Source organism: Dermacentor variabilis, unplaced genomic scaffold, assembly GCF_050947875.1.
Source record: "Dermacentor variabilis isolate Ectoservices unplaced genomic scaffold, ASM5094787v1 scaffold_24, whole genome shotgun sequence".
NCBI lineage: Eukaryota > Metazoa > Arthropoda > Arachnida > Ixodida > Ixodidae > Dermacentor > Dermacentor variabilis.
In genome coordinates, this window is record NW_027460412.1 from 713,217 (window position 1) to 734,225 (window position 21,009).

At 42.9% G+C, this 21,009-nt stretch overlaps 1 protein-coding gene across 7 annotated transcripts in view; it reads left to right on the forward strand.

Moving 5' to 3' along the window:
* The first annotated feature begins 465 nt into the window (after positions 1-465).
* The window catches only part of DCTN4-p62 (dynactin subunit 4), a 446,441-nt gene continuing 425,897 nt past the window's right edge, over positions 466-21,009 (forward strand). For 2 of the 7 annotated variants that reach the window (XM_075678497.1, XM_075678495.1), the window contains exon 1: positions 467-677. In XM_075678497.1, coding sequence (XP_075534612.1) covers positions 546-677 — 132 coding nt within the window. In that variant the 5' untranslated portion in view covers positions 467-545. Of the gene's footprint in view, positions 678-748; positions 1,024-21,009 lie in introns of those variants that run through there. The other 5 variants (XM_075678492.1, XM_075678498.1, XM_075678493.1 and 2 more) reach the window with 4 other exon arrangements.

The following is a 21,009-nucleotide window of genomic DNA, read 5'->3' on the forward strand; positions in this document are numbered from 1 at the left end:
AAATACAGAGGTCTATTTTCCGCCTTAGCTATTTCTATGCACTGGGTAAGCACGAACAGGCTATCATCTAAGCGCCTACCACTTCTGAACCCGTTCTGAAGTTCTCCAAGTATTCCATTACTTTCTACCCATGACTGCATTTTTAATTTCACCGCCTGCATCGCCGGCCTATATATAACTGATGTTATCGTAATTGGTCGGAAAGATTTTATGTTATTCTTATCACCTTTTCCTTTATAAATCAAATTCATTTTACTCTGTTTCCAGCTGTACGGAATTTGCTTATTTGTTATGACTGCCTCCAATACTTTTATCAGCGTTTCCTTGCTTCTTGGGCCAAGTTAATTAATTAACTTGATTGGAATTTCGTCTATCCCCGCGGACGTGCATTTTGGAACATTTGCCCACCCGTATGGCAGCGACGTCTGCCGGCCACCGTAGGCATTCATTGCAGGCGGCGCCACGCTCCTCCATTGAAAAGAGCTGGTGCAAGGCACACTAGCCAGTACATTTTAGCCACTAATGGTATCCCCAAAAGTAGCAAAATGGCTGCTGACATTTTTACGAATGAGCGAGTTTTCTATGTCTGCAACTGCGGTTCAAGGCGCCCGATTACTCGCATATACTTTTGTCGGCATTGTTCCAAGCTGAGATGCGGCGACTGCGTTTCTCACGAGGTATGTTATGACCGTATATACTGAGTGAACCGACACAGCCCTATCCGTTTGCCAACTGGCTGGGTCACGCCGCAGTAGTTTTCGCAGCAGTTTTTAGCTGGATTCACTTTTAAATTTTTTTTAGTTTAGTCGATTGACTGCTCATTAGAGCAAACGTCATTTTCGATGGGTACACCTTTTTTTTTTTTGAGGTTCTGTGTTCATTCAGCACCGAATTCTCCGCACTCTAGGTCATGATGCGATTCATTTTTCGCCTTGTTTCAATTCAACCGTGAATGTGCAACAGCTCATGCTGTCGAGGCAGTCTGGGGCTCATCGATGCGGCGGCATTGATTTCAACAGACTGGTAAGTACGTGGTATGCGAGTATGTGTGGCTCGATTCTCGGCGTTGCCCAGGCGCCGTGATATAAACGCTGCCCAAGTCATGGTCACAGCTTGCACATATTTAACTTATGGACACCATCAATTTTCTTTTTTTTTTACGTCAAACGAGCATATGTTTCCTCGCATGCTCGTAGCGAGGGAACATAGCATTGCCTTGGCTCCACGCTCAAGGTATTTTTTTCTTGTAGCCTCTCGCAGGCTAATCTTCGTTGGCACAACTTTATTAAAGGTACATCACAGGCTCCGGTCGGAGCATTGATTGATGGGGACTATACAACGAAATACGTGATGAGCATGACCACAAACAAAGAAAAGTAACAGTAAGCAGAACAAAGCCTCAGTTCGTAAAATGTGCATACAAGTGCTCGCAGAAAAGTTCGCTGTTAGTGATTGAAACAATGGTATCTCGGAGATCGTTCCAAAGTGCAATGGCTTGTGGCAAAGCTGAAGAATTGAAAACTTTAGTTTTACCAAATATGCGTTTGATGCTGAGGTGATTATGAAGGCGCCTGGATGTGCGTAATGGTTTTTCAAGTGACAGTGGGGACGGCGTTACGCTAAGAATATATTTGTGTATTAAGCATAAAAGAGCAATAGAACGACGATTACTTAACATCTGGAGTGGAATGTCTAGCTTAATTTTTGTTACACTGTAATGGCGGTTACATGAATTTAATCAAGCAGCGCTATTTTGTATGGCTTCTAGCATTGAAATGAAATACTCTTGCAAGCCCCTTGAACGCATAGAAAACAATCAAAATGCTGTGACGTTTATATATGCTTTATTAAATTCTGGGGTTTTACGTGCCAAAACCACTATCTCATTATAGGGCATTCCGTAGTGGTGAACTCCAGATTATTATGCAAAAAAGAGCTGAGGCGTGCTGACAGGACACAAGAGTAGAGAAGTGGACAACATGAATGCCTACGAACTGCACGCCTCACCTCTGTCTGCACGCCTCACCTCTTTTTTTTTTGCATAATGAATACTTACCAACTAGCTCAGCTTTCTGTCGTCTTAAGGCTTCAGATTAATTTTGAACAGCTGAGGTTCTCTAACAGGCACCCAATGCACTGTACATGAGTGTTTTTGCATTCCTGATATTACCTGTTATGGTATTGCCCGTGCCACATGGGCACAGAAAATGACATTAACTTGCTAATTCCATATATTTTAATGCCCTTTGCATGATGCCACATGGAGAAATGTAATGCCATTTGCCTTAATGTAATTCGTTATTAAATGCATTCACCAGAACTCATTTGACTGAGAAGTGCATACTCTTGACTACATAGTTGGCGCAGTGCAAAGTAATTGAACTATTTGAAACTTCTACCATGTAAAACCATGTCTCGATGTCTACCATGTCGCTACCATGTAAAAAATAATTTATGTATAACTTTCAACTACAACGCTCCTGTAAGGAGTTGTACTTGGTGAACTTCCACAGGTCAACGTTGGAACGGCTTTTATGTGCCAAGAGTGTTTTGGGCTTCATATTTGGCTTAGAATGGCCGAAATCGCTATGGACAGTTGCAACATTGCAAAAGGACAGCAACAAACTCAAGCTAACGGCACTATAGTAGGCTTGCTTTTTTGATTCACTATTCATGAAGGTGCAGAGTAAACTTGCAAATGGATATTTACTTTTTGTTTAGTATCTCAAAATTGCTCACTTCAGGAGATGCTGTCATCAGTATCACCAAATCAAAGGTAATTAAATTTGGATGTGTGGCAGCTGTGCCAAAAAATATGTCATTAGGGAACTTAACGCATTAACAAACATAATTTTGTGTGCCCGTGTGCCTTGAATTGCAATGAGAGAAGACGTGGTTGCCGCACAAGGCCTTCATAAAGTGTTCCAGAGGTGTGGTTCATCCCATACCCATGTCTTGCAGTGTAAGGTGCATATCGGCCAAACTGAATGTTGCGTGAAGGACCGCTTACAGGAGCATGGACGAAAACTAAACAACATAAAGGACAAGGGCACACACATTACTGTGTGTGGTTGTGAGGCTCGCATTGCAAGGACAATCATTCTTGGCAGGAGTACGGGAGTGTAACGCCTCTTGAAGACTTTTGCTGGGACCCTATTTTATCAGAAAGAACAGAGACCGTTGTATAAATGAGCCGCCGATCACACTGCACACCTCAGAATATGAACTCTTTCGAGTGCCCATATTTGATGTACGTGTGTCGTACTGCAATAGTGTTCTATATTTTTTGTGTGTATGCATGGCAAAATGTAAATGTATATATATACATGCATGTGTATGTGAAACCCTTCCTACTATTAAACAGCTAAAAGTAACACTTTGGTTTCTCTGCCCTAGTTTATTTGAATGAATGAATGAATGTTTATTTTGACAGAAAAAAATACAAAGAATCTCTGTCAAAGAGGCTGACAAAAAGGCACGAATGCCTGGCTAAATGTCAGTCCCCTTCCCCGACACGTTCCCAATGCACAAAACACTCAAGCACACAGGGCAAGCATGGTACACAAAGTGGATACATACGCCAAAAAATTAAATGTACATGAAATACGTAACAAAAATATTGAATGCGATTTGTGTACAAAAGAATGAACAGTCATACCTGAAGCGACAGCAAATACATGTTCACTTCTTTTTTTAAAGTGCTAAGGGACGGTGATTCATTTATTATAGTGAGTGAGCCAGGGTGATGATTCAGAAAATCTGCAACTATGAATGCCTGCTTTTCCATGCCGTAATTTGTACGGATCTTACCCTTGTTGTAAGTTAATTGCCTTGTGTTGTATTTATGTTCGTTCGGGAGGTATGCTTTAAAGAAGGCGCTTTCATTGAGTCTTACCTTTTTAAATATTGCAATGGCTGTTTTTTTGTTAATAAGGTTTTCTAATGTTAAAATACAATTCTTGAAACTTCTTGAATGTTTATCTCATTCCCCCTTTATGCAAAATTAACTAGCGCACAGTTAGTCCTCCTAAATTAACTAACAACAGTTAGTCCTCTTTAATCACTGATAAAGGAAGTACCAGGCATGCCATATATGGAAGGCATAACTGTTGCGCATCAGTCATTCAGTGTCGTTGTGTAACGAATTGAACTTTGTAGTCATTGCTTTGAACTCGTGCCTGATTTTTGCATGCCTTATTCTTGATGTCCAGGATGTGTGAGCATACACTCGGAAATAGTATCACACTCATTCTTGTTTTTAGTATTATGTTCCTAGAGTTCCTGTGATGCCATGGTGCTTATACAATTGTTTTGCTCCAGATGAAACTAAGTAATTTGGCTGCAGTGCCTATTATTAAATGTGCTTTTGTCAAGGGGAAGCTACTAGATGAACTCGCCCACATGTGTTAGGACATAGTTGAAGCCATAGGCACTGAGCTAGTGCAGTGGGTCTGTATATTTCTTAAAGCGACTGTCTTTTTAAACACTATTCCACTATGATAAAAGCAGATATGTGACCTAATGGATTTCAGCATGCGTTAGAATTCGTAACTTTCGTATGCTGCGCATTGGTGCAGGAGTAAAAACAGTATGATGGCAGAACAAACTATGAACTAAAGAGTCTCGGACAAGTTCCTGTATTTGTGTATAGGGCGTAGAGATTTTATTTTGTACATCAAGCAAGCCACTAAGTATGGACAGCTGGGCTAGTTGGTTGTGATTGGCATTATGAAACATCATTCCAGTGCACAATTGAACACGGACGAGAAGAGGACAACACAATGTTTCATAATGCCAAGCAAGCCACTTTTCCAACTTTTTAGCCAAGTAGGCATTACATCATATGTTAGTCCTGAAGACTAGATGCAGGATAAGTATGGTGCAGGTGAACAATTACAATCTTGGCAATTGTAAGACACCCTCACAACTGGCGTATGTTTTAGAAAACCTGAGAGTTATAGCAAATCATCAGATGTTGCACGAGTGCTGCTTGGATTTTAGAAGGGTGTGACATGCAGTGGAAAATACTGAGGTCATACAAATTTGGTGCCACCTTGTGGTGCAACTTTTGTTTGTCTGGAGACGTTCACATTGGAGGGGGGAGTCATTTTCTCGTAATCAAAAAGATGGTAATAGTATTAGAAACTACTCAAATAACTATGCCAGCATCATCAGCCTCGTTATGCCCACTGCAGGGCAAAGGCTTCTCCCATACTTCTTCAACTATCCTGGTCATGTGCTAATTGTGGCCATGTTGTCCCTGCAAACTTCTTAATCTCATCCGCCCACCTAACTATCTGCCGCCCTCTGCAACGCTTCCCTTCCCTTGGAATCCATTCCGTAACTCTTAATGACCATCGGTTAACTTCCCTCCTCATTACGTGTCCTGCCCATGCCCATTTCTTTTTCTTGATTTCAACTAAGATATCATTAACTCGCATTTGTTCCATCACCCAATCTGCCCTTTTCTTATCCCTTAACGTTACACCTATCATTCTTCTTTCCATAGCTCATTGCGTCGTCCTCAATTTAAGTAGAACCCTCTTCGTAAGCCTCCAGATTTCTACTGTTGTGTTCATATAGGAGGTTGTGGCCAAGTACTGCACCAGGGTGGCCAATCCTGCTTTGGTGAGGGAGTGCGTTATCGGTTCTGGTCACCGGGATCAGGCCACACTCCAGGCCTGTTTATGCAATTTTATCAGCACGCGAATTTTTTTCTTTTTTTTTAAATGCGGTGGGAAATTGCGAGGCACCGGGATTCGAACCACGGACCTCTTGCACGCGAGGCGGGTGTTCTACCTCTAAGCCACCGCTGCACCCCCCTGTGCCAGCAATAGGCCTCTAAAACAGTAAGAACGCCGCTTACGATGCAGAATGTTGTCATTCACTGTAGTATTACTGTCATATGCAAGTTGCAGGTTACTGAGATTCTTTTTCTTTACTTCTTGCAAGCATGTATATTTGCCCCACATTCTTGTTCAAGATGTCTACCAGCTGGGAAAACTGGGAATTCTCAGGAAACTCGGTGAAAATTCAGGGAATATGTGCTTCTATCAGAGAAAATTAGCTGTAATTTTATTGAAAGGGAACGAAAGTGGCGGGAATGCAAGCTTGAGTAACGGAGAAGAATCGTAGCGAATGGTCTTTGGCGCCGCATCGTCGGCTGGAAGAGTTGACAGAATACAGTCAACGAGCGACTTTCAGGACGCCGGATAATCCGGACAGCTTCGCGGCACCACTACGTGCTCCATAGGGTCAACTTATAAGAACGTCTAAAATTTCGGATGCAAGAACCCTTCAGCCGGCACATTTTCCGGACACTTTGCTGTGACCGCAGGCCTGCAACGGCATTAATAAAATCCTCAACCGCCGCCATTTTGATAACCTCGCCGCCTCGAACCGGCACACTCGCACGCAGATCCGCTGGCAGCTGTAGCCACCACCGCAGCAATACTAGTCCTAGCTGTTTCGAGGTTCGGTATTAAGCTTCTTGCCGTCCTGTGCCGTGTTTTTCATTGAGAGGATTTGCCGTTGTCAGCAATGGCACCGACACTGCCTTTGTGGTCATCGCGATTGGCTTCGAAGTTCGGAAAGCACGGCGCATTGCATAATGCTGGTTCCCGAAAGTCAGCTTCGCCTCATTACAGCAATGTTACGCTGTGAAGCATAACAAGTGTGGTAAGGGGCAACTTTCACGGGACACAGTATATATTCCTTAACTATACACACGTGCACCCGCCATCTCCTGTCACAGTATGAGCACCGATATGCCTTATAAGCGTACTGGCAGGCCTGCAGAGCTTTTTCAGGCGTGCCTGTGGCGATTTGAGCCCTTAAGGGCTCTAAAAGACATGCATTCATTTTTTCGGACGTTTTCGCGGCCCCTAGGGAGTCTGAAAAATCGTCCGCTGACTGTACAACTGTCCAAGAGGATGCTTCAAATAGTCCGTATGGCGAACACCCAGCCGAAGGAGAACGGAAAGACAAAGGACCTACACATTGAGAAATGAATGGGAAAGGAAGCATGCCGCCGTTTTTTTGAAGGAGCTTGCACTCTAAAAGCAAAGTGTTGGCTGATGCTGAAATGCAGGTGTCCCTCATCCAAGCAAAAAGAACTCTTTAAAACAGTGAAACGCAACACTGAGGCTTTGTGCACAGGCTGAGAGTACGTCAGGACAGTTGAGGTTGACTTACCAGCTGTTGTGAGAGGATCTCACTTGTGATAAAGTTTGGGCCTCATACCAGTTAGCTTGCTATCAGTTGATAGAAATAGCTCATAGTCGAAAATATCCTGTATGCATCTTTTTTATTCGTATTTGAGAATGTTCAAATCGATTTGCAATGGGTTTTACTACTGCTTTAGAAGATATTTTATTCACTGTGCATTTTACTAACCCCCTCCCTTCTGTTTTCCTTTTGAATAAATTAAACAATACCCCTTACTGTTCAAACTGGATTAAGTTGTTTTTTATTTTTAACATGCTTACTAGAGTGACATTATTGGGCGACATGATGTAGGGAGTCCGTCTTTACATAAAACAAAGTTCTGTGTCACTCAGGGAATATTGCAAAGGCACTCAGGGAAAACCTGGAAAACTCAGGCAATTGGGAAATGTCAACTTGGTAGACACCCTGTTGTTGACCGGCATTCCTGGCAGTTTTCTTTCTTGGAAACTATGGAATCTGGGTAGGCATATGCTTCCTTGAATAAGGAATGCCGCTGTGACAACTGGCATCTCTACCCGTGAAACATGCAAGCAGCTATTTGATGTCTAAAAGATGTCTTGAACGGCTAATTCAAAAGACTAGTAGCTGTCTTGATGAAGACATTTTGTAGCCATGGACGTCTAGAAGTACTTCAGTAAGCCCTGCTAACATTACGATAAAAGTCGGCGAATGGACAGCTTGACAAGAACAACTGAAGACTTCTTTTAGGCATACTCTCAGATTATTGCGGCAGCTGTTACAGTAACACAAGGCTTGCCCACAGTTACAATTTATTTTAAATGAGGCACGGACATCAGAAAAAAAAAGTTTATTTTCTCAGGTAGAGTGATGCACAAGTAGTTAGGGGTAGAGTGATGCACAGGCACAATAGCCTGACACCATCATACAAAACAGAACGCTGTGCTGCAATGAATTAAGAAATAAAGGATAGTACACATTTGGAAAAACACTCTGCGAACCACTCTATCTGGCAATATAAATATATTTTTTTCTGATGTCCATGCTTCATTTTAAAGTAAGTTGTAACTTTGTGGGTGCCCCTTGTAAGGTAACGCCACATGCTTGCACAGCATCATGCAGAAATAATGGCCAGTTCTTCGGCATACCATCCATTAGTGAGTTTCTTGGTAGTTGCATGCTACCGGAACTGAAAGATAAATCATAACATGCTGTTACTTTTTTTTTCATACACTGTACGATTAGTTTTTCATGCATAAAAGATTATTGCAAGTGAAAAATGCAGCAAGACATCTACTTCACACCATGTCACATAGTCATGCTTTATTACCTAATAAATTCAAAAAGATGCAGAAAGTGTAATTAACAAGAGTGACAAATGGCAGCAAAGGTGATCATGGATAAATCTTGAAGATAAAATGCCGCCGCTGCCAAAGCAGGCCAGCCTTCATAGATGAGCACTGGCTGCCCACAAAAGCTTGCTGTCACAGACCATGCGTGAAGGTTCTTGTGTCTCGACACAACAGTTCTCGTAGACATAGGCAATCAATACCTGCACAGAAGAGGGAAATAAGGCAAGGGAGGAAATGGGAATGTTGAACTTGGAACTTCAATTAGCAATATGTGCTGAGAAGTTTGGCTCAAATTAAAAATAAATTTAAGCTCTCCTTTCTCTTAAATTACGGGTATCTTAAGGTATGTATGTGATGTTTAAAATTACTACTCTTCTCGTTTATTACATAACGAGGGTCTCGAATCCGGCAACATCGATGCCTTAGGTAGCATGTGTGGGTTCATGGACCAGTTGCATTCACACAAAAAGATCACGTTCTCGTGTCGCCTGCGGCAAAAAGGACGTTCCACCTCCGCCGCCAAGGTCTGTTAGTGGTGGTGCTGGCTAACACTGCCAGGGTTCTTTACTAGGAATCATAAATACTCAAGAAAGTGGATGGGGAAACAGCGCTGCGGTAGCTCAATTGGTAGAGAATCTCACGCGAAATTCGGAGGTTGTGGGTTTGGTTCCTACCTGCGGCAAGTTTTTTCATCCACATTTTTTCTATTAATTTATCGTTTCTTTATTTCATTTATTAAGCACAAGTAATTTCCCCTATGTTGTCCTTGGTGTCATTGTTTGTTGGCTTCTTATGACATAGTATATTTCCTGGCATATAGTTTAAACAGGGTGTCTACCAACCGGGAAAACCGAAAATTTTCAGGGAATTTAAATAGTCTGGAAATACTCAGGGAAAACTCAGGGAATTTGTGCTTCTATCAGGGAAAATTTGCTGTAACTTATTGAAAGGGAACGAAAGTCGTGTTAATGCTGGCTCCAGTAACGGAGCAACCGCAACGAATCCTCATTGACGCCGTGTCATCGGCACGAGGTATTGCCAGAGTAGTTAACGACCGATTTTTCGGACATGTCCGATAATTCGCACGGCTTTGCGGCACCACCACGTACTCCATATAGTCGATGTATATTGCCGTGACCGCAAGTCTGAAACGGCATTAAAAGCCACCACCGCCACCATTTTGATTATCTCGCCGCCTCGAACCGGCACTCTCGCACGCAGATCCGCTAGCAGCCATATAGCCACCACCACGGCAACGTTAGGCCTAGCTGCTTCTACGTTCGCTATTAAGCTTCTTGCCGTGCGGTGCCGTGTTTTTCATTGAAAGAATTCGCCCCTGTCAGCAATGGCACCGACTCCGCCTTTGTAATCCTCGTGATTGGCTTCGAAGCTCACAGAGCACAGCGTGTTGCGTAATGCCAGCCTCCAAAAGTTAGCTTAGCCTCAGTACAGCAGTGCTACGCGGCGAAGCGTAACAAGCGTGGGAAGGGGCAATTGTCACGGGACACAGTATGTATTCCTTAATTATACACGCGTGCACCCCCGTCCCCTGTCATAGTACGAGCACCGATATGCCTAATAGTTGTACTGGCAGGCCTTAAGAGCTTTTTCAGACGTGCCTGTGGCAATTTTAGCCCTTAACGGCAGTTAAAGACATGCATTCATATTTTTTCTGACTGCCCGATTTTTCGGATGTCATTGCGGCCCCCTGGGAGTCCGAAAAATCTGACGTTTACTGTACAACTGACCAGGAGGATGTTTAAAATGATCCATGGGGTGAACGCATGGCAAAAGGAAGATGAGAACAGAAAGGATTGATGCACTGAGGAATTATTGGGAAAGGAAGCGTGCCGCCGCCCCTTTGAAGGAGCTTGAGCTCAAAAATCGAAGTTAATCAACAAGCGTAAGACAGCAGACATAAGGAAGTATAATATGGATAGAATTGAACATGCTCTCAGGAACGGAGGAAGCCTAAAAGCAGTAAAGAAGAAACTAGGAATTGGCAAGAATCAGATGTATGCGTTAAGAGACAAAGCCGCAATATCATTACCAATATGGATGAGATAGTTCAAGTGGCTGGGGAGTTCCATAGAGATTTATACAGTACCAGTGGCACCCACGACGATAATAGAAGAGATAATAGTCTAGAGGAATGCGAAATCCCACAGGTAATGCCGGAAGAAGTAAAGAAAGCATTGGGAGCTATGCAAAGGGGGAAGGCAGCTGGGTAGCATCAGGTAACAGCAGATTTGTTGAAGGAAGGTGGGCAGATTGTTCTAGAGAAACTGGCCACCCTGTATACACAATGCCTCATGACTTCGAGCGTACCGGAATCTTGGAAAAACGCTAACATAATCCTAATCCATAAGAAAGGGGACGCCAAAGACTTGAAAAATTATAGACTGATCAGCTTACTGTCCGTTGCCTACAAAGTATTTACTAAGGTAATTGCAAATAGAATCAGGAACACCTTAGACTTCTGTCAACCAAAGGACCAGGCAGGATTCCGTAAAGGCTACTCAACAATAGACCATATTCACACTATCAATCAAGTGATAGAGAAATGTGCAGAATATAACCAACCCTTATATATAGCTTTCATTGATTACGAGAAAGCGTTTGATTCAGTCGAAACCTCAGCAGTCATGGAGGCATTGCGGAATCAGGGTGTAGACAAGCCGTATGTAAAAATACTGAAAGATATCTATAGCGGCTCCACAGCCACCGTAGTCCTCCATAAAGAAAGCAACAAAATTCCAATAAAGAAAGGCGTCAGACAGGGAGATACGATTTCACCAATGCTATTCACAGCGTGTTTACAGGAGGTATTCCGAGACCTCGACTGGGAAGAATTGGGGATAAGAGTTAATGGAGAATACCTTAGTAACTTGCGATTCGCTGATGATATTGCCTTGCTTAGTAACTCAGGGGACCAACTGCAATGCATGCTCACTGACCTGGAGAGGCAAAGCCGGAGGGTGGGTCTAAAAATTAATCTGCAGAAAACTAAAGAAATGTTTAACAGTCTCGGAAGAGAACAGCAGTTTACGATAGGTAGTGATGCACTGGAAGGGGTAAGGGAATATATCTACTTAGGACAGGTAGTGACTGCGGATTCGGATCATGAGAGAGACATAATCAGAAGAATAAGAATGGGCTGGGGTGCGTTTGGCAGGCATTCTCAGATGATGAACAGCAGGTTACCATTATCCCTCAAGAGAAAAGTTTATAACAGCTGTGTCTTACCAGTACTCACGTATTGGGGCAGAAACTTGGAGGCTTACGAAAAGGGTTCTACTTAAATTGAGGACGACGCAACGAGCTATGGAAAGAAGAATGATAGGTGTAGTGTTAAGGGATAAGAAAAGAGCAGATTGGGTGAGGGAACAAATGCGAATTAATGATATCTTAGTTGAAATCAAGAAAAAGAAATGGGCTTGGGCAGGACATGCAATGAGGAGGGATGATAACCGATGGTCATTAAGAGTTACAGAATGGATTCCAAGGGAAGCGTAGCAGAGGGCGGCAGAAAGTTAGGTGGGCAGATGAGATTAAGAAGTTTGCAGGGACAACATGGCCACAATTAGTACATGACCAGGGTAGTTGAAGAAGTATGGGAGAGGCCTTTGCCCTGCAGTGGGCGTAACCAGGCTGATGATGATGATGACCTCAAAAAACAGTGTTGGTTGACGCTGAGATGCAGATGTCCCTGATCTAAACCAAAATAAACTCTTTAAAGCAGTGAAACCCAACACAGATGTTTTGTACGGGCTGAGAGTATGTCAGGACAGTTGAGGTTGACTTCCCAGCTGCTGAGAGAGAATCTTAGTTGTGACAAAGTTCAGGCCTCATACCGATGGGCTTGCTATCAGTTGATAGAAATAGCTCATATTCAAAAAAATATTTACTTATCTGTGCATCTCCTTTTCATACATATTTAAAGATGTTTGACTGAATTTGGAATGGGTTTTACCTTTTTTTTTCGCTGTGCATTTTACTAGCACCTTCCTTCTGTTTTCTTTTTAAATAATATAGTTATTACTCCTTACTATTCAAACTAGATTGTCATTTTTTGTTTCAACATGCTTACTAGAGAGCGACAGCAAAGGGCAACATGGTGTCAGCCTGTCTTGACATAAAACAAAGTTTGGGCTCATTCAAGGACTTTTGTAAAGGTGCTCAGGGAAAACCTGGAAAACTCAGGCAATTTGGGAATGTCAACTTGGTAGACACCCTGAGTTATTAAATTGCAGAGCAGAGTCAGACAGTCAGTGTTGAAATTATTATATGTTGTTTTGTGGCTAAAAAGCCACTTATCAACTTGTCAAACAAGTCTGAGAAGCTTCCTGCAAAATATCAGTTTAAAACAGTAATCCACTCTGTAGGTAAATAATGTACTAACTTAATTAAAAAGTTACATAGCATTTTATATTGTTAAACTAAAAGCAAGTGTGGCATTTTGCACTGCCTAGCTGTTGCCTTTTTTTTAAACTTATACACGACACAGTACAGAGTAAGCAGGTAGCATGCAAAGGAGGACTGGTGATAAAGTAGTGTTCCAACGCAATGCTCCTAGCTGGATCAATAACTTTTGCTGTATATTTTCATGTGACCCTAATTGGCTTAGGACAATACGTCACACCAATGATGCATCACTTTGGATGATGTGTCATACAGAATTGGAAGTATCTCAGGATGTGATCAAACGATAACATTGCCCACTGTCTTGTAAGTGTTAACATGCTTGTTGCCCAAGAAAGTGCAAAGCGATTTGTGTTGGTAGCAAATTCATAAGTGCATCTATAGCCTCAGGTAATTCTGAGCATCTACGTTGACTCGCAATTGAGAAGCCACTGCACACAAAAAGGTGTATTCAAGTAATGGTCCATGTTGAATAATTGCCCACCTAGTGAGAAGTCAAATGTGGCAGGCTAATGGGCCAGGGCAAATAAATTGCTAAATTCTGATAACAATTCCAACGATATTGAAATAGGTGACAAAAAACTGCACAGGTAAAATTATAGTTATGACAAAATTTTGAAAGCACCTCTGCAAACTGCTGAAATCCTCAGCATCATGCCTGTTCTACATGCACATGTGTTGGAGCACAATCTCTATCTCAGATGCAGGCGCCTCCACACATCATTGTGCGATTTCCTCACAATAAGGTTAAAAAACAGCCTGCACAAACTACCTGATGGGATTCATTTGGCAAGTGCTAGCCAAGTGATGACGGTAGTAGAGCGAAAGTGATGTTTGTTCTTCTGTGGAAGCCTCAGACCATGTTTTATCAATTGTGGTGGCAAAGCATACCTTTTGCAGCACACACATAAATCTTAAATTAGACTGCTTGCTGATGCTGTACAGTAAGTTCTTGTAAAGAAACTCAATCACACAGAAAACGTTTAGAATACAGAACTAATCACATACTGGCTTAAATACATTTGTGCATGAAGGAGGCTAGGTGCAATGTACATTGCTGTAGCAAATTTTTACTCATGCATGGAATGCTGGTAAATGACGACACAACAGAGTTAATTTGTGAGTTGTTACGTAGCACTGACTACTATTAGAGTTGGCAGTCGTAGCTGTAGGAAGGAGCTTGACTCTTCGTCGGGACTTAGGCGAGCAGGATTTATTTACATTATTTACATCTTAGACCAGACATATATCGACAGTCTAGCGTGACTCCCATATGGAGCCCGCAAGACTAACATACAGCAAAAAGCTTGCGAGCACACAGCTCACAAGTACATTTTAAACATGACAACGAGCACGCAGCTCACTAGTACATTTCTAGCACGACAACGAGCACTCAGCTCACTAGTACATCTCTAGCACGACAACGAGCACTCACTAGCAGCCGACAAACGCTGCTTATATCGTCTCCGCTCGACGTCATAGTTCGACGTCATTGAAGATGACCCGCCCTTTTGGAGGAGGCGGGCTCACATACACGTGTTGCACAGGTTTCAGTGCCGCACACACACACAGGTGTGAAGGTCCGGAGCCGACGTCAGAGGGGCTTCGTAGAACTCTGCTCCGTCCCGGGTGGCACGGCCGGTAGCACATTCCTGAGCTGACCCTGCGCCACGTGGCTGCCGGTTATTCGCAGTTCTCTGAAGTGCGCCCGGTCCGGTTGGATTAGAACATGTGCAGCGGGCTGAAATAGCTGGCACGTTGTCACCCCGTACGGCCATTCCTAACACCATCTACAGTTAAATTTGTAAGGCTTAGGGAAACTAATTAATAGTAGAACTGTGTATGTACACTGCCACTGAGAAATTGGTTATAATAGTGGCAACTTATAAGGGACCAGTGCAAAAAAATGCCCGTTTGTGATGACTTTTTCAGGCTTGTAGTGGAGCTCAGAAAGAGCAAAAAGAAAGGTGGAAGGGGTAATAAAAAGGAACGAAAAACAGAGTGAGTGCTTACTCTGTTCTCTGTTCCTTTTCATTACCCCTTCCACCTTCCTTTTTGCTCTTTCTGAGCTGCACTACAAGCCTAAAAAAGTCATGACGTACCAATGGGCCCCTTTCTTGCTACAACTCGTGACCCGTATGCTACTCTTTCGCTAGTGCTCACTCTGTTCTCCGTTCCTTTTCATTACCCCCTCCACCTTCCGTTTTGCTCTTTCTGAGCTGCGCTACAAGCCTAAAAAGGTAATGACATACCAACTCACCCAAACTGCCACACTTTTACTTTTGGCCCGTTAGTGAGACACCAACTAGCTATTTTGCCACGAAGCGCTCCCTGGCCTTAACTCATATACAAAGCACTGGGAGGACCAGAGAGGGTACAGTACATTGGCTTACACTGATCATGATGAGGTCCCGTCATTCAGTTAGTGCCAAGGTACAAGAAGGATGTCCAGCCGTGTATGGAGTGAAAGGAACAAAAGAGAGTATCAAGTCAGTTGAAAGACAAATTTGCAATTACAGATCAGGTGACCCAGTCACGGTCATTCATTAATAAATGCCACGCAGTCGTGATTGCACTCCCAGGTGAAGCACCTGCTAGGCTAAAAGTTTTGCTGCTTATTTATAGCAAAACACAAGTGAAATTTGTACATCAGCAGACGATTGCATTTGGAATTGTATAGATGAAGTAAACTTCAATTGCAGTTATATTTTTGTTTTGCTCTAAAGTGGGAATGCTACAAGCTGCATAATCACTGACACGCGCACGCAACGCTGTAACTCATGCAAGAACAAAAGGGCACAAAATAGGGTGAGTTCAGTCTGGTTCTGGATTACAGCCAGCGCGTTGTCTTCGAATGCACTCCCTTCGGTTGATTTGTGCTACGTTAACCATGAAGACTAACAAGCAGGGCAGAGTTCTGACTGGTGTTGCGGAAGTCGGGGAGTGCGGTTGTGCTGAACTGCTGAACACAAGCAGAACCCTTGTGTAAAGTAAATATGACGAAAACCCGCACAACAGTCAAGAATTGTCGTGGATAACACCTAAAAATATTCACATTGTTGACGACAAACAAAGTGCAATTCATTTCACTTACCAGAAAAAGTGTTATCTGAACGTGCGACGTACAAGAACGCACCGAGACACGAAGGCGGCGTATGCAGATCACGCCATTGTGGTAGTAAGCTGTTGGCGAAAACACGCAATATAGCCGATGTCATGAAGCACTGATGCAAAACACGCTGCAAACAGCATCAGCACAGCTAAATCACTTCAGTTAATATCCATTATATATGTACAGAATGGCTTAGAATGACGCACAACTGGCATAACGAACCCACGACCGAGACATTGCGGGCGGCAGTGGCCGTTTTTTTTTTAAACATCCTGCCTCCCAGTGTTTCAGCATTGCCATTTGTTGGGCGTGTTGGTAAACTAAATATGTTTTCCAAATCCCAGTGTTTCCAGCACGGAATGAGATGTCTTACAAATTTGGAGCGTGCCTACTTGACTGCTGCTGAAGTGATCGCAGCGCGGTGGCCCTGTGACACCGCTGTGGTCACTGCAACACCGGCGTTTCACTCCTGCTGCTGTCAGTAGCTGCTGCGCAAGCATAGAACAATGGTTTCCAGGCGTCATGTGTGCGCCCCGTATGGAAAACAATCGGATGCCCTTGATTGTTGAAGTTCTGGTGTAAAATTATTGAACATTAAAGCCAACTTATTATGTTGCTTCCAACGAGTTCGATTTGTTTGTGGCGTCTTTTATTCGCCAATGCTGGCGGTAACCGCACTTTTAACGCGTCGTTTGGCATTTTATGCACTTTTAGACAAAAAGATCTAAAGAAGTTCTTCAGTTAGACGTTCTGAATGTGTTTACGAAAACAGACTTTACTGACACCTGTCTATATATATATATATATATATATATATATATATATATATATATATATATATATATATATATATATATATATACTAGCATATTCCGAGTGCCGAGGTTATGTTTAGAAGAAATTCTATTTTCAGTCTTACCATACACCAAGACGTCTATAGCCGTTTGTAGCCTTTTCAAGAGGTTTTTAAGAGGTTCTGTGTTTCGTGGGTCTGAAATCCAATATCTTACCATAATTTGTGAAAGGTATATATGAAGGTGTTGTATTCTGCAGACTTTTCAGTTGCATTATTGATGAAATGGATGCAATCTGCTGTTAAATATAATTTTCTAAGGATGCCCTGTTCTCCTGGCGTCAGGTAAAGTGTTTCTTTTAGTTACGTCACCCTTTTTTATACCTGCAATATTGTTTTATGTCCGATAAATATGTATTTCTTGCTTATTGCATTGTGTTCAACTTTTCTTTTTGTAGCATTATCCTTTGCTGTTTATTATCTACATGCTGTATGTGTGCCACTTAAATTTTAGGGCCCTTCCTTGAATTTAACGTTCACTTGAACTAGTTCCTGCCAGTTCAGTCCCAGTTCTTGCTCTTGCGGAACCGGCAGAGCCCGTGAACACTGTGCTACCTTCCTGACAAGTGCTAGGAGTGCTACGAACTCATCCTGCGCCGAGTGAAGCCAATGGTGACGTGCAGACTGTTGTTAGCCATGTTGAACTGGTAAAACCAAATAGTGAAGTGCAGCACCTCGGGAACTCGTTCAGAGAAGTGCAGGCAAATGGAATGGGCCGATTATGATGAGTAGTTTGTTGTGTACAGGGTGTTTCAGCTAACTTTAGCCAGAGTTTAAAAATATGACGATGCACTCTCTAAGACGACGCGAAAATGACACTGAAATCACGACACACAAGTGAATCTTGTATACTGAAATCATTAACTACTTAGAAGAGCACAAAATTATTGATTACCAACATGGCTTTCGTCGTGGTTATTCATGCGAAACACAGTTAGCCGGCTTTTTACATGACATACATTCATACCTAGACCTAGGCTTTCAAGTTGATGCTATCTTCCTGGATTTCTCGAAAGCTTTCGATCGCGTTGTTCACCTTAGACTAATACTGAAGCTAATGAACCTTAACATACACCCAACCGTTATTGGATGGATTAAGGATTTCCTCTCATCCAGAGTACAATATACGCTGTTAACAACAGTACTTCCTCTTATACCAAAGTAACCTCCGGTGTTCCGCAGGGCAGCGTTCTTGGCCCTTTACTTTTCTTAATCTATATTAATGACCTGCCTAACTGTGTGTCTTCCCACATCAGACATTTTGCCGATGACTGCGTAATATATCGATTAATTTCATGCGACAATGCCAAAGATATTCTTCAAACCGATCTTAACGCTATTAACACATGGTGTTCAACATGGTTGATGACTCTTAATACAGCTAAAACGAAGGTATTATCATTTACTAGGCGCAACCACCGTATTCCAACATCGTATGTAATATCTAACAACATAATTGAACTTACAACTTCATATAAGTACCTTGGTGTTCACTTACAGTCTGATCCAACGTGGCATCATCACATCCGCCTGACGTTGGCATCAGCTAACCGCTCTTTAGGCCTCCTCAAACGCAACCTTAAGCATGCTCCAGCTAAACTACGCAGACTAGCATACATCACATTAATACGCCCCAAAATCGAGTATGCATCAGCCATCTGGGATCCTTTTCAAACATATATCACCCAAGAAATCGAATCACTGCAAAACCGTGTGGTCCGTTTAATTTTTTCTGATTATTCACCCTATGCTAGCATTTCAGCACTAAAAGCTCGTGCTCAGCTTGACGACTTATCTCATCGCCGCAGAATTGCCCGCCTCTCACTGCTGCACAAACTTTATCATCATCCGCAGCTTCACCGTATCTTCGAACCAGCGACAGCCTTCTTTCCACGCACAGACCATATCTTCAAGATAAAACGCATCAGTTGTCGCTCAGCTAACTATGCTAACTCCTTCGTTCCCCGAACAATTGTTGCATGGAATAACCTACCATCACACATTGCTACTCAAACCGATGTCGCAACCTTTCAGGAACTTTTACGCAATAGTTACATGTAAATATCCATCATGTACCGTTTCTTCATACGTTGTTCAGTGTATATATTGTTTTGATCATTGTCTTACCATTCTGCGTGCACATTGTACAAGTGGATTCATGTCTCATTAATTTATTAACGTGACAACTGAAGCAGTTTAGAGCAACACCCCGTTTTACTTCTTTTACATTGTACCTATTTAATTCCCTTAATTTATTTTCTCAGACAGTTTTGTATTTTCTATCTGAGTTTCACTTGCCTAATGTATTTCGTATATTATGTTTCGTATATTGTTTACTTGTATATTTTGCTAAAGATCGTACTTTTGTATAACTTTTGTGTTTTCTTTTGTAAAAATTTTGTATAACTTTTGTGTACTTCAGTTGTTTTTTCTGTAACGCGCAAAGCTCACATTTTTTCATGTATCGGTACCCCCTATGTAATACTTTGGGGGCCTTTAGGGGTATTATGAAATAAAATAAATAAATAAGTCATGGTATTTTTGTGTATTTTGCGGGCATCCGCAGTAAGCTGAAAAACACGAATATTGAATAGACAAAAAGTTAGAAACTGTCTAATCGGTCGTTTTGCAAAGTTCTCTACAACTTTCTAATTGGAATTTTTTGCCTAACTTCGTTGCTTCAGAAGTTGGTTAAATTATGTTTACTAATTATCTAATTAAGCAAACTACAAAAAATAGCGTGACACACTACATACAAAAGTAAGCAACATGTATTTGGTCGCGTCGTCCGAGTGCATCGGCATACATTTAAACTCTAGCTAAAGTCAGCTGTAACGCCCTGTATATTGTTGCAGGAAGAAAGCAGGCCCACGAGTGTAAAATAATGTATATTTACCACTGAGGTTAATGGCGTTCAGACAACTGCCAGACTTCGTCTTCCTCTAGTCCAATCCAACTTATTCCTTTCCTTCACCGTAACATCACCCTCCCTGCGGAGTAGCTCCGTCCCGGTGCAAGTTATAGAGCCTCACTTAATGGGGGGACATAGGGCTTCAGCCTGGCGACGTGGACAACATCGCTGGTGACGTTCGGAGGCACTGAAGGCTGACCAACTGGGGCGATCTTGTGTGTCACGTCGGACAGTTGGCGTAAGATCTTGTATGGACCAGAATAACGGGAAAGTAGTTTTTCCGACAAGCCGATGCGATGTGAAGGCGTCCAGAGAAGGACAAGGGAACCAGGTGAAAAATGGGAGTCTCGGTGCCGAAGCTCGTAGCGTCGCTTTTGAGAAGCTTGTGAAACTGTGAGGCGATGACGGGCGACTTCTCGGGCCTGGGCGGCTAAGTCAATAGCATTGCGAGCGTAACTAGTGCTGGGTGATTGTACTGCGGAAGGTAGCAACGTGTCGAAGGGCAAGGTGGGGTCGCGGCCGTACGACAGGTAAAATGGTGAAAATCCGGCAGTGTTGTGATGGGACAAGTTGCATGCGAAAGTGAAGTATGGTAAAGCGTCGTCGTCGCGGTGATCATCGGAAAGGTACATGGCCAGCATTTCAGTTAGCGTGCGGTTGAGTCGCTCGGTGAGACCGTTCGTTTGAGGGTGGTACACGGTAGCAATCTGGTGTTCTGTAGAACAGGAGCAGAGCAGATCATCGACGACCTTCGATAGAAAGTAGCGGCCGCGATCCGTCAGCAACTGGCGAGAGGCACCTTGGTGCAGGATGACGTCGTATAGTAAGAAGTCGGCGACATCTGTAGCGCAGCTGGTTGGTAGCCAAGGTAGGCAAGAAGCAGGCTAGAGACAAGGCAGTGGGTGAATATGGCATAGGCACTAGGAATAGCAGGGGAGAGTTATTAGTAGAGTTTGCGGCTGTTTCCACTTTCGGCTATCCCGCAAGCGGGATAGCCGAAAGTGGACGTGGAGGAGCCCGAACGGCGAGACTAGAAATGAAATAGACTTCATACTCTGCGCTAACCCTGGCATCATACAAGATGTGGACGTGCTCGGCAAGGTGCGCTGCAGTGAGCACAGGATGGTAAGAACTCGAATTAGCCTACACCTGAGGAGGGAACGGAAGAAACTGG